This window comes from Saccoglossus kowalevskii, chromosome 15, assembly GCF_978046115.1.
Source record: "Saccoglossus kowalevskii chromosome 15, keSacKowa6.1, whole genome shotgun sequence".
NCBI classification, from domain to species: domain Eukaryota; kingdom Metazoa; phylum Hemichordata; class Enteropneusta; family Harrimaniidae; genus Saccoglossus; species Saccoglossus kowalevskii.
In genome coordinates, this window is record NC_140655.1 from 12,130,370 (window position 1) to 12,150,710 (window position 20,341).

Consider the following 20,341-nt stretch of genomic DNA (forward strand, 5'->3'; position numbering starts at 1 on the left):
TTCATATGTAGATTGTAAACCACCAAACCTACTGGGGTATTTTATATGTAGATTGCAAACCCCACACTTGTATTCATATGTAGATTGTAAATCCCACACTTGTATTCATATGTAGATTGTAAACCCCACACTTGTATTTCATATGTAGATTGTAAACCACCATACCTACTGGGGGTATTTCATATGTAGATTGTAAACCCCACACTTGTATTCATATGTAGATTGTAAACCCCACACTTGTATTCATATGTAGATTGTAAACCCCACACTTGTATTCATATGTAGATTTTAAAACCCCACACTTGTATTTCATATGTAGATTGTAAACCCCACACTTGTATTCATATGTAGATTGTAAACCCCACACTTGTATTTCATATGTAGATTGTAAACCACACACTTGTATTTCATATGTAGATTGTAAACCCCACACTTGTATTTCATATGTAGATTGTAAACCATCAAACCTACTGGGCGTATTTCACATGTACCGTATACTTGTATTGATATGGAGATCGTAAATCCCACACTTGTATTCATATTCTTATGCAAACTGGTCATTTCATGGTTTAAAATCTCACAAGGCCAACTAACTATAGCCTCACAATTGTGTAAAATTTAATTAATTAATAAATTGTCCATTAAACAGAAGAAACAAATATTTCGAATAATTTTTAAAACAGTTCTAACTCTATTCATTTTGACATCAAGAGAGAAATCCAAAATAAAACATTTAGACCAGTAGCTGCAACAGTGGAGTGAACTGTGCCAATGTTTTCTAAGCACATAAATTGGCCAAGTGTCATATGGAATGTTTCCAATACAGGTGTATAATAACCACTTTATAATCTCCTTCCATCTTCTTACATGCCAAGATCAACAAATATATATCAGCAAGACCTTCAATTTAATTTTTCATTTCATTTCTGGAAATGAATCTTATAAGATATTTGATTTTCTATATGCAAACTTGAGTTTCTTTCATGGAAATTTTAGTCAGTCTACTGCTGTGTGTTTTGATATATTCAATTATGATTTTATCCTGAGTGCCAATCAAAACAATGTATGGTATTAAACTAACCATGAATTTTTGTAAGACATTATAAGAACTTGTAAGAAGGTGTGTAATGTTAAGTGGTCTGATAAAAAGATTTACATTTGTGTGACAAAAGAAATAAAAAATGAACTAATTATTATAAAGGGGATGACCATTTTAAAAGGGGGGATTATGGTAGATTTGTTGAAAAATCATCACTGAGAAAACATAGGCACACATTTGTATAGGCAATGCAAAAATTGTACAGAATATCTCGAAAACAAATCAAGCTCATAACTGGGTGAAAATTTTTTCTTCCATATCATTTCTCATAGTTTGTAACACCAACGCCTAAAACGTAAAATTCTTTTCTGAATTTCTGTATTAGAAGCACATTTCATGTCATGTAAATTACAGAGGTATGATCAAGATACAGCATTTAATTATTTAGTCTATGTTTACGTGTTCTGCTGATAGAGAAGGGATTTTAATAATTGTAATTCTGGCTGCAATATGTTAAAATTTTCACCACCAGACTTTCTCGTCCAAATTATTCTGCATTATTTTTTTTTATATATTCTTCAATATTTCTGGAAATGAACCCTAATTTTGGAGCAAACAGACTAAATTTGAGTTTTTCAGTTTTTACTCCAAAAATTTTGCTATTTTTGCCCCAAGCTTCTGAAGGAATATGCATACTTCATCAGGACTATTTGATGATAAAATGGTTAAACCGTGATCACACTGATGACAACAAATATTATGTAAAGTATACAAAAACCAACTCAATTAAGGTCTACTTTCTGAATGTCTCACGTAAAGTTGTGGGTTTCCTGTGGGTGTCATCATACATGCTGGTTAACATTACTTAAGGAGAGTCTCCGTTTTTACCACCAAGATATGTCACATATTTGTTGTATTCCCACTTTTCTTTCATCTCCACACCTAGAGGAAGTTGTCACTTTTATCACCACCCTGCATTCATGGAGTATAAGTGTTATTATATTTTTGTCAATAGTCAAAATTTGCGGGTTTTGGGTGTGGATATTCTGTGTGTATGGCATCAATGTGTAGGATTTCTTGAAGCTCATTTACAACACATGTAATTTGTTGAGGTTTTTCAAAATATTATGAATCAAATACTTATTTACCTTCAAAATTTGGTGTTATATTAAAATAAAATCCAGCGAATTTATCTTTTTTCCTCTATTTTACTTTCAACTCATCAAAAATCAGTGAAATTAAATTCCATACCAAAACACCCAAAATATCTTTTCAGCGAAAATTAATTCCAGCTGAAATAAAGTATTTTACAGTAGGTAATTCAAATGTGGAATTGAAATGATGTGTGTTATTCAAAATACCACAAATGAGAAAACTGTGTATCAATTTTTGATGAAGAATTTGATTGCTACAGACATGCTTGAAGTGTTTTTCACAGACACTGTTGAACTATATTCTGTTTCAACATACAATAAAATGTTGAACAATTATATGTGCCAAAGAAAACATTTTGTCAGTGTTTTGTCAACTTTTTTGTGGTTTGTTTTTGCGATGTTAATTTGTTACAGTAGCATAAACTAGAAGTGACCTTACTGTAGCTGTGTTTAGTAAAACAAGGTTGAAATGGAACTCAGTATGCCAGATGACACAATGATGTTTTCAAAATACGCTGTGTTATGGCGTAACATGTTGAGTGACTGACACCCACACACTCACTCTTGTTTTGAAAGCTGCATTGTTACCCTGGGGTGACTATATAGAGGTCATCTAGACCACAATGCAATAGACTTCTGAGCTATATAAGTCAATACCATTGTATACAGGTTATGTATGTGTATTTGCTTTATTAAAAGCACATGTACATCAGCTTTTGTCGTCTTTCACAAAATAAGCCTGTACATTTTTGCCATGTTTTTTTGTTCAAAACCTGCAGACAATGGGAAATTAAGTTCATTTGCTCAATACATAACAAAACAATTATACGAAAATATAGAAAATTCAGCAAAGAGTTGATGAGAAAATCTATAGAATTCAGAACCTAATGGATGGGTTTTGGCAAAAAAATAAAAACGAAATCACCTTTTGTCCATTTGGTTTTATTTTATTTTTGCAAAAACAACTGCAGATTAAAAACTGACATGCACAATAATAAGAAGCAAATGCCTAATTAGAAGATCTATTAACAATTTTTAAAACTACTACAAATAAAGGGCAAAAAGTACCGTAAATAAAATTGGGGGAGCTCGAGTTGTTTCCATAGAAACAATCAATGACTGAGATTTCTGTATACAGCAGCATTAAACACTGCTTTGGCGGCCATTTTAGATTTGAAAATGAGTTAAATACAAACAATTGAAATTTATAATTCAGAAACTAGTTTGGAATGTCAAACAACCAATTACAAAAGTAATTTAGCAAAGTTTTAGGAAACTCCTGTCCCAAAAGTGTGTTGGGGGCGACTATTTTTAGCAGGTTAACACTACAATGGGAAAAAAGTGAAAAGTGTAAACATTGGTGTTCCCATTATTCCATAGTGTAAATAATAGGGATTGACAGCTTCACCCTCAAAGCTAACAATGTGAAAACAATTGTTGTTTTACTCGATGTACTCAGGCTCTCTAGATGCTTCCGAAAAACATTGATCTCAGTTAAATCAAACGCGTCTTTGATTTTCTTCTCATGACCAATTTCTGTAAGATTATGTCATGTTATCGGAAACAGAATCTAAAACCGTGACAAATATATGCATTGAAAGTTAAAACAAAAAATATTTCTGTGTAATGTAATTCATTAGATTCCGTAAATAGGTGATAAATTAAGTTCTGACATCAGTAGAGCCGCATGTACTTAGTATGCTTGAATGATTACATAACACACTAGAGATACAGTTGTGAAAACATTAATTACCTTAACCATTTGGCTGCCATGTTTTGTTTTTGTTTTTGTTTTTTTTCTTAAATTAAAGCAACAGTTCCAGACATTGAATGTCACCCTTCTCTCTAAATTTTTTTTTCATATGTGCAAATTGCAAGTGGTAGTTCTGATACATACTGCATTATTGGCACTGAAGTCATATTTGTGTTTGGAACTACATGACAGGGTTGTGCAGCCATCTCTCTATCAAATGGCAATTCAATGCTGCTATCCTGACATTAGGCTCAGTCAAACACAAGCACCTCCGGACCTTAACCTTTATAAATCTCAGTCAGTGCAATTGAGTAGGGCTCGACTGCCTGGTTCAGCCTAATGTAGGATTTGAACTTGGGTCTACTGAACCTGAGTCTGATGCCACAACTACTATGCTGCCAGTTACCTGTTTGTCTGCCATGTTTGTTCTCGCCAACATTTCGGTGTGAACATTTTTCACATTTTTATATATTTTACTATAATTTATTTATTTATTTTCGAAGCATACTGATATGATTTCTCATGAAGTATATGTCTCTATTAAAATATTTTGAAAGAATGTGGAAATATTTTATTTATGCAGGTTTATTTTACATTCATGGGATTACAGTATCAAATCAGGGTTTTGCTGCTAAAGTTGTGTTAATTCCAGCATTTGTTGAAATGTATTGGAAATATTTTGTAAACTGTCTTAATTTCGTAAATCGCAAAATGTGAAAAATTAATTTGGGATTCTTGAACACCAATGATAGTGATCTCTACAAAAATGTATGTATGTAATTTTGTTGATAATTTTGGATCAAATAACCATAATTTCCTACTGGGTACAAGTCTTGATCAAAATATGAATAAAAAATATGAAAAAAATTATACAGGTTTTGATTTGTGATGGTTGACTTTGGTGAAACATATTGTACTTCTATTGTAATTTTGTTGATAATTTTAAACAAAATTAGGGAAAAAAATATGAAAAAAATGATACATGTTTTGATTTTGGATGGTTGACTTTGGTGCAACATATTATACTTCTATTGTAATTTTGTTAATAATTTTGGACAATTTTTCGAAAAAATAATATTTTGTGAATGGTGACAAAAGTTGTTTTTGGCACTCAAAGGGTTAATGATACGCAAATTACCTAATTAATATGCACAGATGGTATCTAGAACTATTTAGTGAATAGTGAGTAAAGTTGACTTTGGTGCTCAAAGGTTAATGATATGCAAATTACCTAATTAGTATGCACAGACGGTATATAGAACTATTTAGTGAATAGTGAGTAAAGTTGACTTTGGTGCTCAAAGGTTAATGATATGCAAATTACCTAATTAATATGCACAGACGGTATATAGAACTATTTAGTGAATAGTGAGTAAAGTTGACTTTGGTGCTCAAAGGTTAATGGTATGCAAATTACCTAATTAATATGCACAGATGGTATCTAGAACTATTTTTTGATTGGTGACAAAAGTTGTTTTTGGCACTCAAAAGGTTGGGACTGGTTAGTTTTACCACACTGATATTTTATTGGAATATTGAATGACAAACAATTTACAGTAACTATAGATCATAGACAGGATACTATCTATATTCATGAAAAATGTATGGATATTAGACTACGAGTCAGTCTATGTATATGTATGTTTCTATTGTAATGTACTAAAGTCATGGAGACAGCCAATCAATGATGAAAGAATTCTGTGCTGACTATCTAGTTATTTTATTCATGCTTAGAATTCAATTTTGCCAGTTTTGCTGAAGGGATGATTTTGTGAAAATAAAATACAGCAATTATACCATTTTTTCTATATTTTACATTCAACTCATCAAAAATCAGTGAAAATAAATGCCATACAAAACACCTCAAAATTCCAGCTAAGTATTTTACAGCACATACCTATTCTCAGGCCATTCTTGTGTACTCAGAATGGTTGAAAAACCAAATTCAATAATGTGGACTTTATGAGTTATCTGTGTAGCGTTCCACCTAATATGCAAATTTACTTCACAGAAAAAAAATGCCTTTAATCAGAACTAACTTAATACAAAATTGATGAAATTAAAAAAGAGTGTTCTCAGATTGGCAAATTTCACTGAGACACTTTGGTCTCTCACAGAGAAAATTTTGCAAATATAGAGTTCCTCTGTAATTTTGCTGCTCAATTTTGATTTTTTGTCTAGCATTATACTGTGAAATAATTTATTTTCACTGGAATTAATTTTCGCTGAAAAGACTTTTTGGGTATTTTGTATGGAATTTATTTTCACTGATTTTTGGTGAGTTGAATGTAAAATCTAGGAAAAAAGGTAAATTCACTGGATTTTATTTTTACTGAATCACTCCTTCGGCGAAAATAACGAAAATAAATTCCAAGCAAAAATAAAGTATTTTACAGTAACTTAATTTTGTTCTGTTGAATCAAATTTTTGTTATCTTGTATCACAGCTCTTGAAAACTTAATGCCGGGATTACAGGATTATTTTGAGAATGTTCTGACTAAAGAAAAACTCACAGCCACAGCTGAAGAAAGGAGGTTGTTTTTGACAACAGAAATAGAAAAAATATGCGAATATCGCAATCCACGACGAGATTCTTTGCCATCTCTTCCACCACCAGCTCCACCATCATGTAAGTCATATCAGCCACTATCAATTTTCTTCAACATAATAACATTGTAGTTATTGCAAAGTGTCATGTTCAATATGGGTTCTCTTGCTGCATATACAACTCATGTAAAATACATTTGGCGCACAGACTAATTCACGAATGTTTATACTTAGATTGAAGAAATTAAAAGAAGTGTTGAAATGAGCAAACAAATTTATTCTGATGACAACCCATTCTGTATTGACTTGACAAATTTCCCATAAGTCATGGCCATTTTTAAAACCTTTGTTTATGTGTTCATGGCAGGTGAACCATCCCAGTTAGAAGTTTCTGAGCAGAATAATAACAGTGCTGGTTGTGTGTATGATAATACGTTGAGTTATGATTACGCTGAGGAAGTAGAAACTAAAACTGCAGACAAAAATGGGTATGTATGATATTGGTCAGAAAAGGACGAAAAACAAAGTAAAATAGTAATTTTCCTGTAGAGGGTGCTCTCATTTTTGTAGTTTTGTCAGAATAAAAACAATTGAAATTTGTAATTCAGACACTAGAGGGAGCTACAGAATTTGTTGATAATGCTGACATGTTTTCAGTCTATACTGCTAGACAATCTTTATTAATTTATTTTATTACAGGGGCCAAAATGATGATAATGTATATGAGGAGCCAGTTCCCATAGAAACAAATGCAGGAAAAAGAAAGAACAAAACTGAAAGTAATATAGCTGTAAATGATGAGAATATTTATGAAGACACTGATGTGAAAGTGCAACCTTCAATGGGAAAAAGTCTGAAAACAGAAGGTAGACAAAATATCATGAAAAAAATCATCTTCAGAACCAGAAAGCTGTCTGCTCATAACATTCCAAAACTGGGGAATAATAAGAGTGGAAGACCGGAAATCAATCCGGATGGAACAGCACACTCCCCTTCACTAGATGAGAATATCTATGATGAAACTGAAGTCATATTGCCACCATCTGCTTCCATTCAGCTAGCTGACCATTATCAATCATTGAACCTCTCATTGCTATCATCTTCATCATCACCTAGCTGTCCACCTTACCCTGGATCATGTGCATTGAACTCCACAGGTATTGCAGTCATTATAAATGTAGGTCTTACACCACAATTAGATTATAGCAGTCCACCTTACCCTGGATCATGTGCATTGAACTCCACAGGTATTGCAGTCATTATAAATGTAGGTCTTACACCACAATTAGATTATAGCAGTCCACCTTACCCTGGATCATGTGCATTGAACTCCACAGGTATTGCAGTCATTATAAATGTAGGTCTTACACCACAATTAGATTATAGCAGTCCACCTTACCCTGGATCATGTGCATTGAACTCCACAGGTATTGCAGTCATTATAAATGTAGGTCTCACACCACAATTAGATTATAGCAGTCCACCTTGCCCTGGATCATGTGCATTGAACTCCACAGGTATTGCAGTCATTATAAATGTAGGTCTTACACCACAATTAGATTATAGCAGTCCACCTTGCCCTGGATCATGTGCATTGAACTCCACAGGTATTGCAGTCATTATAAATGTAAGTCTTACACCACAATTAGATTATAGCAGTCCACCTTACCCTGGATCATGTGCATTGAACTCCACAGGTATTGCAGTCATTATAAATGTAGGTCTCACACCACAATTAGTTTATAGCAGTCCACCTTACCCTGGATCATGTGCATTGAACTCCACAGGTATTGCAGTCATTATAAATGTAGGTCTTACACCACAATTAGATTATAGCAGTCCACCTTGCCCTGGATCATGTGCATTGAACTCCACAGGTATTGCAGTCATTATAAATGTAGGTCTTACACCACAATTAGATTATAGCAGTCCACCTTACCCTGGATCATGTGCATTGAACTCCACAGGTATTGCAGTCAGTATAAATGTAGGTCTTACACCACAATTAGATTATAGCAGTCCACCTTACCCTGGATCATGTGCATTGAACTCCACAGGTATTGCAGTCATTATAAATGTAGGTCTTACACCACAATTAGATTATAGCAGTCCACCTTACCCTGGATCATGTGCATTGAACTCCACAGGTATTGCAGTCATTATAAATGTAGGTCTTACACCACAATTAGATTATAGCAGTCCACCTTACCCTGGATCATGTGCATTGAACTCCACAGGTATTGCCGTCATTATAAATGTAGGTCTCACACCACAATTAGATTATAGCTGTCCACCTTACCCTGGATCATGTGCATTGAACTCCACAGGTATTGCAGTCATTATAAATGTAGGTCTTACACCACAATTAGATTATAGCAGTCCACCTTACCCTGGATCATGTGCATTGAACTCCACAGGTATTGCAGTCATTATAAATGTAGGTCTCACACCACAATTAGATTATAGCAGTCCACCTTGCCCTGGATCATGTGCATTGAACTCCACAGGTATTGCAGTCATTATAAATGTAGGTCTTACACCACAATTAGATTATAGCAGTCCACCTTGCCCTGGATCATGTGCATTGAACTCCACATGTATTTGGGTCCATTATAAATGTAGGTTTCGCTTGTAACAAGTTAATGTATTCCTATTGCAGGATATGATTCTGATGCAAGTGGTTCTTACGAAGAGTTTGAGAGCGAGGAAGGAGAAGAAAATACCTCTTCTGGGTAAAGAAAACAATTTAATATTTAAAAATATATATTACTTAAGATACCAACTTATATAACTATGATTTGTGTATAAAAGTTGTAGTAAATTTAGTATTTATTTTTAGGCCTTCACGTCACAGCTCTAACAAATCAACGTCATCAGAAGCAGAACCATCATACACAAAACCGGAGAAGAAAAGCAAAAATTATAAGAAGTTATTCGCATCTCAGATCAGTGACCCTGCAGTGACTTACTATGGACTTCTGCACCAGAAACGACTGATGGGAACTCAATGGTCGAAGCGATTCTGCATCGTTCGAGACATGCGATTCATAGCGTACAAGTACAGCAAAGAAGAACAGAAAGTTGTGTTGGATTTCCCGTTGATTGACTTTAAAGTTGATTATGTGAAGAAGGAAGGCAAGCGTAGCCATGTGTTGAAAATTTCATACCCAGGGGTAGAGAAGTATTTGTTTTCTGTTGATAAAAAGAAAGATGCTCTGAAATGGGTGCAGGTGAGTTCACCAGAACTGGAGTCAATGCAAAGCTATTTACAAGATTGTGCCTGATTGGTTACCAAACCCTAACACCTGACAGTTAGACCAATCAGAGAGCAGCTTGTTTGTTAGCACTGATTCGTATTAGTCTGATTCCTACGTAATTGCTCTGAAGTACTAGTGAGCTATACATCTCTTGTGCTTTTCAATATACAGCATTGTACACATTGGCAGATGGGGGATATGATTGGCAACCGCTAGCAGTACACAGACCATTCAGATTGTGGGCAGAACAAGGAAAACTGTCAGTATCGATAATGTTGTTTCAATGTATTGGAAATTTGGGTTATTGGTAGTAACTTAGAGGGAAAACCAGATTTGGATTAAAATAATTAACATAACCAAATCCTCAAAAGTGTGTATTTTTATTCTTTGCAAGAAAGGAGAAATGTGATAATAATAGACCAACACTTGTGATCATTCTTTCCAATAAGTATATAAGTATGTGTTGATAATTTGTGATCACAGATGGAAATACTATTTTGAAAGCATATCAGTTTGTTGGTTTTGGTATTTGGGCATATCATAAGAAAATTTATGTGACTGCAGATCCTGCGTTCTATTGGTCTTTTTATCTTTCTATTGTTTCACAAGGACACAATTTTTGTTTCATTTTCAAGGTTTTGAAGGATTGTGCCCAGGTGGTTGAGTCAAAAAATTCACCTGCACACAGCCCAGTATTGGAATGTAAGTCAAGTTCACCATCATCATCGTCCAGACAAGTTCTCATTATTGAAAATGAGCAGAAAGAGAAGAGTGAACTTGAAAAAGTAGAATTGGAAAATACAAACTTGACAGAAACACCTACCAGCCCAATTAAAGGTGAGTCTTGGAGAGTGGTATTGTCTTTTTATATAAAATTTTTTGCTTACATTTCCCATTAAGCACTTTAAATAAAATCCTTCTTGATGCTTAAGACATGCTTTATTTATTTATTTTGTTGACAGCCACAGATGCCAGCTTTCCCAAAGTCGATAAGCATGTTAGTTTAGCAGCCACAGCATCTTCACTTTGGCCATTTAAAAAAGGAAAGAAAAAATCAATATCAAGTATTCCTGCTTCAGATATACCACGAATCACAGAAACGAGTATATCTATATCGGGCAAGTAACTATATCATAGAATTTCAGCAATTTTTCAGCATCAGTTTGTTTTTTTCTGCTAAATTTAAATTCAATGTGAGTTTGAACAAATAGAATATGACATTTATTAATTAATAGATTTTGAGAACCGTTTTAAATTTTTATTGACATCATCCATGGAAGCGAGCAGATATTGATTGGAACTATCATGCGGAAGGAGACAAAATTTTACAATGGTGGTGAAAAGTCTGAGTAATAAAGGTTATACTTTTACAAATATCGATAATCCATGAATGTTGTGAAAACCTTAAAGAGGAACTTCCGGTATGTTTTAATGCCTTTTATGCTAGAGCGCCATCGGTGTCAGCATGAGTACATTCTTTTGTTTTTATTTCAGGATATTTAAATATGTGCAGTTCTAGACTGAGCGATGGCAAATGGCACATGTGTTGGTGTAATGTTAAAGACAATTATCTTAAATGTTATAAAGTGAATAGCGAAGAGTGTGAAATCAAGCTTCATCTGCAGGGCTGTGAAATTAGACCCGTCAGTGACAGCAAGAAAAAAGGGTTGTCATACAAGTTTCAACTTCAGCAAAATAATCAGTCGATAGTTGTCGCACAGGTACAGTCATATTTTGTCACTAAACCATCCATTGTCTTAAGTTCTTTTTATTTCCATTATTTGTCAAATTTTATCATCCATTTGGATGTCTCTTGACAGAGAGGAAAATTTCTAGTCAAGTGCTCATCTATTTAGCTTGATCAGCAGTAACCCTCAGCGTGTAAATCAACTTTCACACAATAAACTAGAATAAAAGCATAATTTTTTCATTTTTTTCCCTAAAAATTGTGATTAAGAATTATAGGCAACCTCTTAAAACAACTACAGAATCAGTTTGGTAGAACATTTTTTTTCCAAAATTTTTATTTTATAGAATATACCGGTAATTTTGAATATGGCAATCCTGACATATTGATAACTTTACGCTGTTTTACCTGTCATTTTATTCTCTCAGTTGTTTGTGTTAGGTGTTGATTCAAGGGTTGACTATTTTGCCATTTCTTGAGGTTATCAAGTTTATTCTTATAAATTTTCCTGTTATTATTTGCCTGAAGTGTCCAGCATCTGTGAGATTGCAGGTTTGATCCATAGTCCATGGTCATCTATACACTCAGCCCCATGTACTGTTTCTGTCTTCAGTTTATGTCCTTTGTCTTTCACTTAACAAATTATTTCTCCAGTAAATAACAGTTTAGACGAAAAAACTCAAATTACACAAAAAAGTGATACCATTTAATAATATCACTATATTGCTATTTATAATCCAGTCACATGCATAAATAGACAAGCGCCCTCTAGAGGTACGTTTTCTTTAACTCAGGGCTCTTTATAAATAATTGATATACAGCAACTTAATCCTTTTGATGTTAAACGTTTGTCAATCCACAAAAATAAAACCCACATTTTTTTCTCAAATTTTGATTAAGATCTGTAGTCAATAGAAATTTATGTTGATTTGGTCCAAAATGATAAATGTTTAATGGTGCTCAATGTTTGAGATATTTTGGATGATAATTTTTTGTCAATAAAATTCTAGCATGGTTATTTTGATTACAATTTACAGGCTAATACCTTAGATGACATGGCAAGGTGGGTACGTGTATTAATCACTGAAATTGGGATTACTGAAGAGGAAGAGGACTTCATGGAAGATTACGTCAGCCCAAATGAAATATTTGAAAGTGTTGTGAAGCGATCTGATGGTGAAGTAGTCACACAGAAAGACATTGTCTCCAAGACAATGAAGTTATTTGAGCACCAGGTATGTGTTGATTGGTTTTTGAGCTTTGACCCTTTTTCGGAAACTAGAATGGGCCTAGAAAAAAATATCCAAGATCAATGCAGATGTGAATTTTATTCAGATTTTAAAATTGGAATAACAATTGGACTTTCCTAGTTTTTTTTTTTAATTCTGACAAAAACCTAAAAACACAATCCATTAGATGACCATAAACATGAATTTTTTCTGAGCCTTCTTTTTTACATTTATTTACATTGCTTTCTAAACTCAGCATAACAAAATTCAGCTTGATTTAACCTAATAATCTGAAACCTATTGCTCTACATTTTTTTGTTCGTTTTTTGCACCTATTTTTTTTTTAACTGCAACTTCTCTAACTTAAAACTCAGCAATTTGAAGATTCCGAAAATCCTTATTTGGAATTAATGATGGGTGGTGATTCAGCCAAAGAAGAGGATGCTGTAAGTTGATTGGTGGATTCAAATGTGGTGGTTGCATAAATTTACATACTATTTACATAAATTTAAATATTTATGTTTAGGGGATCATTCATCTGACTTTTCTTTCACAGAAGTAATATAGGCATTTTATTTTTCAGGATAAAGATTCTTTGTAAATTTAATAATGTAAAGCAGAAGTCAATGTTGTGTGTCAATGTCAATGTTGTATCATGAAAATACAATGTATGCTGTAAATCACTTTTGATCTCACAAATTCAATAGAAATCAAGAAATTAACTAAACTTTTTGCTGGGGCCTATTTATCAAAGGATTACACACATTGTATACTTAGTCATATCAAACACTTGACTACAAAATGCTTATTGCACTTTATAAATGAAGCCATATGTGGTGCTGTGTGGTACCAATGTGCATCTCTGGAAGGATTAACATTTTTGAATGCCAAAGTCAACTTTTGAAAAGTACATAAAAAATGTGCACCCATATGTTTTTGGTGAGAGAAAATATTCAAAGGATTAGTTCTCCTGCTTCTAAATAAAGACACAGGAACATACATAAAAGAGTGTTCAATGTCATCATTCTTTGTAGTTTATTGCAAGTGTATTTCAGTGCAAGTGATGTCATCATTTTGTGTTTCAGTGCAAGTGATGTAATTCTGTGTTTCAATGCAAGTGATGTCATTCTGTGTTTCAGTGCAAGTGATGTCATTCTGTGTTTCAGTGCAAGCAATATCATCATTTTGTGTTTCAGTGCAAGTGATGTAATTCTGTGTTTCAGTGCAAGTGATGTCATTCTGTATTTCAGTGCAAGTGATGTCATCATTTTGTGTTTCAATGCAAGTGATGTCATTCTGTGTTTCAGTGCAAGTGATGTCATTCTGTGTTTCAGTGCAAGTAATATCATCATTTTGTGTTTCAGTGCAAGTGATGTAATTCTGTGTTTCAGTGCAAGTGATGTCATCATTTTGTGTTTCAGTGCAAGTGATGTAATTCTGTGTTTCAGTGCAAGTGATGTCATTTTGTGTTTCAGTGCAAGTGATGTCATTTTGTGTTTCAGTGCAAGTGATGTCATTCTGTGTTTCATTGCAAGTAATATCATCATTTTGTGTTTCAGTGCAAGTGATGTAATTCTGTGTTTCAGTGCAAGTGATGTCATTCTGTGTTTCAGTGCAAGTAATATCATTCTGTTTTCAGTGCAAATGATGTCATCATATTGTGCTTCAGTGCAAGTGATGTCATCATTCTGTGTTTCAGTGCAAGTGATGTCATCATTCTGTGTTTCAGTGCAAGTGATGTCATCATTCTGTGTTTCAGTGCAAGTGATGTCATCATTCTGTGTTTCAGTGCAACTGCATGATGTCATCATTCTGTGTTTCAGTGCAAGTGATGTCATCATTCTGTGTTTCAGTGCAAGTGATGTCATCATTCTGTGTTTCAGTGTAACTGATATGTCATCATTCTGTGTTTCAGTGCAAATGATGTCATTCTGTGTTTAAGTAAAAATGATGTCATCATTCTGTGTTTCAGTGCAAGTGATGTCATCATTCTGTGTTTCAGTGCAGGTGATGTCATCGTTCTGTGTTTAAGTGTTAATGTCATCATTCTTTATGTGTGTTCAGTGCAAGTGATATCATCATTCTTCATGTGTGTTTCAGTGCAAGTGATGTCATCATTTTGTGTTTCAGTGCAAGTGATGTCATTCTGTGTTTCTGTGCAAGTGATGTCACCATTCTTTCTATGTTTCAGTGATGTAAACAATATTTTGTCTTTCACAGCATAAAAAGCGAGATACACCATCTGAATACCACCATGCATTTAGGGCTTTTTTATCAAAGCAGTATTAATTTGAGATGTACACATTATAAGTACATATGAACATACACATACATTGACTTCTGCTGTAATATTAACATATAGCACATTAAATACTGTAGAATACTTTATTTTAGCTGGAATTAATTTTCGCTGACAAGACATTTTGGGTGTTTTGTATAGAATTTATTTTCACTGATTTTTGACAAGTTGACTGTAAAATATAGAAAAAAAGGTATATTTGCTTGATTTTATTTTCACTGAATCATTCCTTCAGCGAAAATAGCAAAAATTAATTCCAAATGAAAATAAAGTAGTACAGTATTTGTTCTATTGGTGCATATGCTTGAGGTATATCCATGGTCATATTTTTATTATCATACATTGAAGGCAATTTTTGGTTTAGATGCACATCTAATAGTCTAATACAGTATTGGTGCTAGTTTCTAAAACATTGAATCAGAACTAGTCAAATATAATAGATAATGGATTCATAATTCTCCATAAATAATTAACTGTACCGTACTAACCTTCAAGTTCCTGATTCCATGAGCTATCCCATCACTATTTATTTATTTATTTATTTATTTATTTATTATTTTTTTTTTTTATTTATCTATTTATTTATTAGCCTGACAAGTTAGCGTAACCCCAACTTGGTGTGGATCGCAGCAGTCCAGGGCGCCACCTACGCTAACTTGGTGTGGATCGCAGCAGTCCAGGGCGCCACCTACGCCAACTTGGTGTGGATCGCAGCAGTCCAGGGCGCCACCTACGCTAACTTGTCAGGCTATTTATTTATCTGCTGTTTTAAATTAGGAGCTTTATTTATCATATGTTTAGTACAGTTTTGGGGGGAATTTAAACAATGTTATAACAAAAATTACCAAAAAATTTTTTCAAATGAATGTAATCCAATTTTTTTTGTATTTTTGGATTATTGCAAATTTTGATTAAAAAAATTCCTGGTGAAATAGTTCAATCAACACTAACCTAAGGATTCCATGTTGACAGGTGGTGGTAGAATTCACAATAAGCTAGGGTGTCAGGTTAAGGTTGACATGTTGCTTTGTAACTGGTGTTTATGTGTACGGTGAGCGTGGGTCACTTTCATTCAGCGGACACACAATCCAACTCTCTATTGATGTGTCTCTCGTAATTGTCGGGTAGACACAAACTGACAACCCCTGCTTGTTTATCATAACACAGGATAAGGACTCCATCAGCAGTACAGAAATGTCCAACTCAGTTGCGAAGGGGGAGACCGTCCGACGGATTGCCGAGCAGCTAGGAAAGACCGTGGCTCCAACAGGTAAATAATCAGTTAATTTCATTGTAACGTGCAGGACAGCCGATATAATGAAGCTGCTAACTTGGGACAGCCTTGTACACGATGATCTGATTCTGGTTAATATGTTATCAAATGTAAACATGAAGGCTATCAACACTGCCATGTGTTATTTAACTGTAGTGACTTTGACCACAAGTGCAGTCACAGCTTAGCGACAGTCTCTATTATAGGGAGTGATCGCTGATAGCACTAAGGTGTTTTCAGTGTACCTGTGGTTGGAACCTATTGAAATGAACAGCTATGTTTTCACATGTCTTTAAATCCTGAATTGGAGCCCCATTCTTTTATGAAGGTCAATGGTAAAATACAAAGCATACATTGTTTTCTAAGCATGTCTGCGTGAAACTGAATACTTCCTTACCTCAATTACAGTTTTTCTTTCTATGTGTGTGTATGTTTTGGCTTGTCAATGAATGGTTATTTGGACGAGAGTTTATTTTGATTGTTTAGTTTGAGTGTGTATGGCTTTGTATGTAGACTGTGAGTTTTGTTTGGCTTTGATTTAATGTTTTGTGTATACTACATTGAGATAGCTGTATTTGTCGTTTTTTAGTGGCTTTAATCGGCCTACTGTTTGAATTGATCTGAGCTTAGTGGGAAACTCATACATTGTAGAAATAACTTTTTTACTGATTGAATTATACAGGTTGCAGGGCAGATTAACAATTGACTGAAATAAATGTCTAAATTTTGAAATTTATTTTTCTTGTTAAAGCTAAGTGGTGTTGCTTCAAGGTTATTTTTACTTGGATAATTTGAACACCAAACTCAGACAGGGAATGTGCGAACTCAATTCGGAGTTCATAACCTCTGAATGAGGTTTAGTCACTTGTTGATGCGAATTTGGGAAAGCCATGGTTAAAGCGGCAAGTGGGCGGGTTTACTCAGGCCTGGTTGATGCCAGGATAAGTGGGATAAATATCCACAATGTTATTATGATAGAAAGATTACATTTGATCTGCAACCCTGTCACATACACATACATATAGTCTCTAACATGGATTATGGTGTTTGTTGGACAATTCACTGCCTTAAAGTTAATTGGAATTTGAACTTGACACTTGCAAAGTGACAATCAATGTATAAAACTATCACCTGGCTCCAAAATAACAAATAATAATTAAACAAAAATCTAAAAATTACATTGTTCTGAAATGAGATGGTATTTTGGTGAGGTATTAAAATTATATCATTTACAGTTTTTGAAAAAAAATACATGATAATACATGAGAATTTACAATAAGCTTACATTGTACTGGACATGCCAATTGTCACCTGCACCAAATACATATTCTAGATGTAAGATGCTTTAAGTGTTTGATCACCAGCAATAAACTTGTATAAAACTATTCAAGTGTGCAGCCAAATTAATAAAATTATCTTGCAAATAATTGTTTCATTCTTTTTCATGTTTTATTTTTATTCATTTTTAGGTTCTCGTTAAAATGAAAATCCTCATTAGCAATCAGTTGTTCATTGTTGCTGGTATTGGTGTCATTGTAATATAATTTAGGTACACTCACTGACCTTGGTTGGTAAGGTCTTTATGTTGGATCTGAACTGCGTCCTAGTTTTTATAGTTGTGAACTAGTTAAAATATAATGTATACAGTTTTAATATCTTGTGTTTGAGAAAATCAAGAAATTTGCGATGTCTATTTTCATTGGGTAATTTAACACAGAGACACGATGATTTTCTGTGTGAATGATGGAAGATGTTTTGTGGCATACATTTAATTGTTACAGTAAGTTAACTATAACAATTTCAGTTGATTGTTTATATTTAATTGTTTGATTGTACTAACACCTGTGCCTCCTCTGCTTTTTTATGTTTTGCTGGTCGTACACAGAATGTTTGTTGGTTCAAATGCAGTTATTGTACTCTTTTCCTTACGGGAGTAATAGGTTTAAGTAATGTTCATTTGATGGTGGGTCTCGTCATTGATTGATCCTGTATTTAAGGTAGCAACAGAGGAATATGAGTTAAACATACAACATAAGTACTACAGTATCCGCCTATTTAATAGCATGCTTAGTCACTTTTGAAGAATGTCTGATTCACGGATCAATTTTTAACTCGTTTGTTACTACCTTAATTGTTTTTAGTTTGTTCAATATCTTTCAAACTACTTGACTAAAATTAATAAATACTTCAGTAGGAGAATAATACTTGATCTCATTTCGGAATGATGTTTATGTAATTAATTCAATAATTATATATATAAAATTAATATAAAATAAATATAATTTATATATGTGTGAATGTAACGTCGTTCAAATCGACAATAGTGTTTGGTTATGTAGTCATTCATTATCTAGAATATAATAAAATCTCTTAAAAACATAATCTTCACCTTCGATGGAAAACTTCAGATCAAAACGATATTTGAACGGCTTTTGTTTCACTCTTTCACACCATAGAAGCATATCATCACTTGATGGCAAGTCTTAGAAGAAAGGTTCATTAAATTCTTCTAAATATATCTAATAGGGTCTATGCTATTGAAAACAAATTCTCAGCAAAGTAGACATATTTAATTGTTAAATGAAAAATAAAATTTTTGAAATGTATTGGAATTTGTATTGTGGTTCATAAATTATGATTTCAATTTTTGATAAATTTTTCAGATGAGAAATGTTTGATGTTAGGAATTGGTACAAAGAAATTTTTTTAAAAAATTCTTGAAAAATCTAATATATCATAGATTTCTGTTGTTGAAGAGAGTGCCAGATGTATTAGTCTGAATGAAATGAAGTAAACTGAAAAGAAAAAAACAAAACAAGCAAATTTCTTTGCTAGGATTGAAAATGATATGTCAGCATGATTGTTAACACATGTGTTACGTACAAAATATTATGATTTCATATGAAGCTGTGTTGTTTTATTAAATATTACTGAACATTATGTACATGTGTATGAAATTCTAGGGTACAAAATACATCAAAATATGAGGTCATTAAGGGGTGGACCTATTAGTATCTTGGGGGATAACAATGCCTTATAAATTAGAGAGAAGTTACCACCCCAAAGAAATAATGGTTTGCCCCTAAAAGAGAACTACGTGTACATGGTAGAATGAGTATTAAGGAAGTAGTTGTAATAACCTAATATGGTAATGTCAGTTTTCTTTGTTTTCAGTTCTTTTTAAATTATGGTTTGTTTTTTTTTCACCTGAAAACATCTTTGATGCATTTCAGATCCCATTGGATTTCCCTTTTTGAATTAGTAGTACCGGTACATTCAATCAAAGCACACACTTACTTTTTCTTCTTTTTAACAAAGAAATACTGTTTTGTGCATGAGCAATACAATTAGTTTACATTAAGTATATATATATATATATAATTAAACATGCATTATCAAACAAAATTAATTAAAATTTATTATTTGCATAAAAATAATTGTATTCTGAAATGTAAAAACAGATGTTAATTTATAATGTCCATAAATAGATAGTTGAATAGATTTTTTAAATAAACAAATTATTTGTAATAATTATGTGATGGTTATGAAGCATTAAGTTTCATTGGACCTTAGACTGAATAGTTGACATAATATTGTGAACTACAACAGGTGTTGCTCTTTTTATCTATATCGTTACAGAAAGGCAAACTTTATTTAGTGTTATTGTGATTGTTCTTCGTTTTCTCACATTAAAATTATTATTAAATAATCATAATTACTGTAAAATACTTTATTTAGCTGGAATTTTGAATCTTTTGTACGGAATTTATTTTCACTGATTTTTGATGAGTTGAATGTGAAATATAGGAAAAAAAGTATATTTGCTGGATTTTATTTTCACTGAATCATCCCTTCAGCGAAAATAGCGAAAATAATTTTTTTTACAGTAAACCAAATAGCTGTATGTGCTTTTTTTATTGGTAACTTTACATAATTCTCTTGTAATTAGCATGCACCAAAGGCAGAACATCAGTGGATAATAAAACAAGATTACCGGGTAACCTTGGAAACCACATCATTTTTTCTGCCAATTTGTATATATTATTCTATAATTTCTTTATTGATTTTGCTTATATACGGTAGGTGTTCATAACAATTTTTGT

At 33.1% G+C, this 20,341-nt stretch overlaps 1 protein-coding gene across 3 annotated transcripts in view; it reads left to right on the plus strand.

The window, feature by feature from the left end:
• The window catches only part of LOC102809658 (uncharacterized), a 62,588-nt gene that overhangs the window by 11,545 nt on the left and 30,702 nt on the right, over positions 1-20,341 (plus strand). For 2 of the 3 annotated variants that reach the window (XM_085490466.1, XM_085490465.1), the window contains exons 2-11: positions 6,393-6,575; positions 6,861-6,981; positions 7,193-7,650; positions 9,153-9,225; positions 9,333-9,723; positions 10,386-10,587; positions 10,713-10,868; positions 11,245-11,471; positions 12,475-12,672; positions 16,133-16,235. In XM_085490466.1, coding sequence (XP_085346592.1) covers positions 6,393-6,575; positions 6,861-6,981; positions 7,193-7,650; positions 9,153-9,225; positions 9,333-9,723; positions 10,386-10,587; positions 10,713-10,868; positions 11,245-11,471; positions 12,475-12,672; positions 16,133-16,235 — 2,112 coding nt within the window. The remainder of the gene's footprint in view (positions 1-6,392; positions 6,576-6,860; positions 6,982-7,192; positions 7,651-9,152; positions 9,226-9,332; positions 9,724-10,385; positions 10,588-10,712; positions 10,869-11,244; positions 11,472-12,474; positions 12,673-16,132; positions 16,236-20,341) is intronic. The other variant, XM_085490467.1, reaches the window with a different exon arrangement.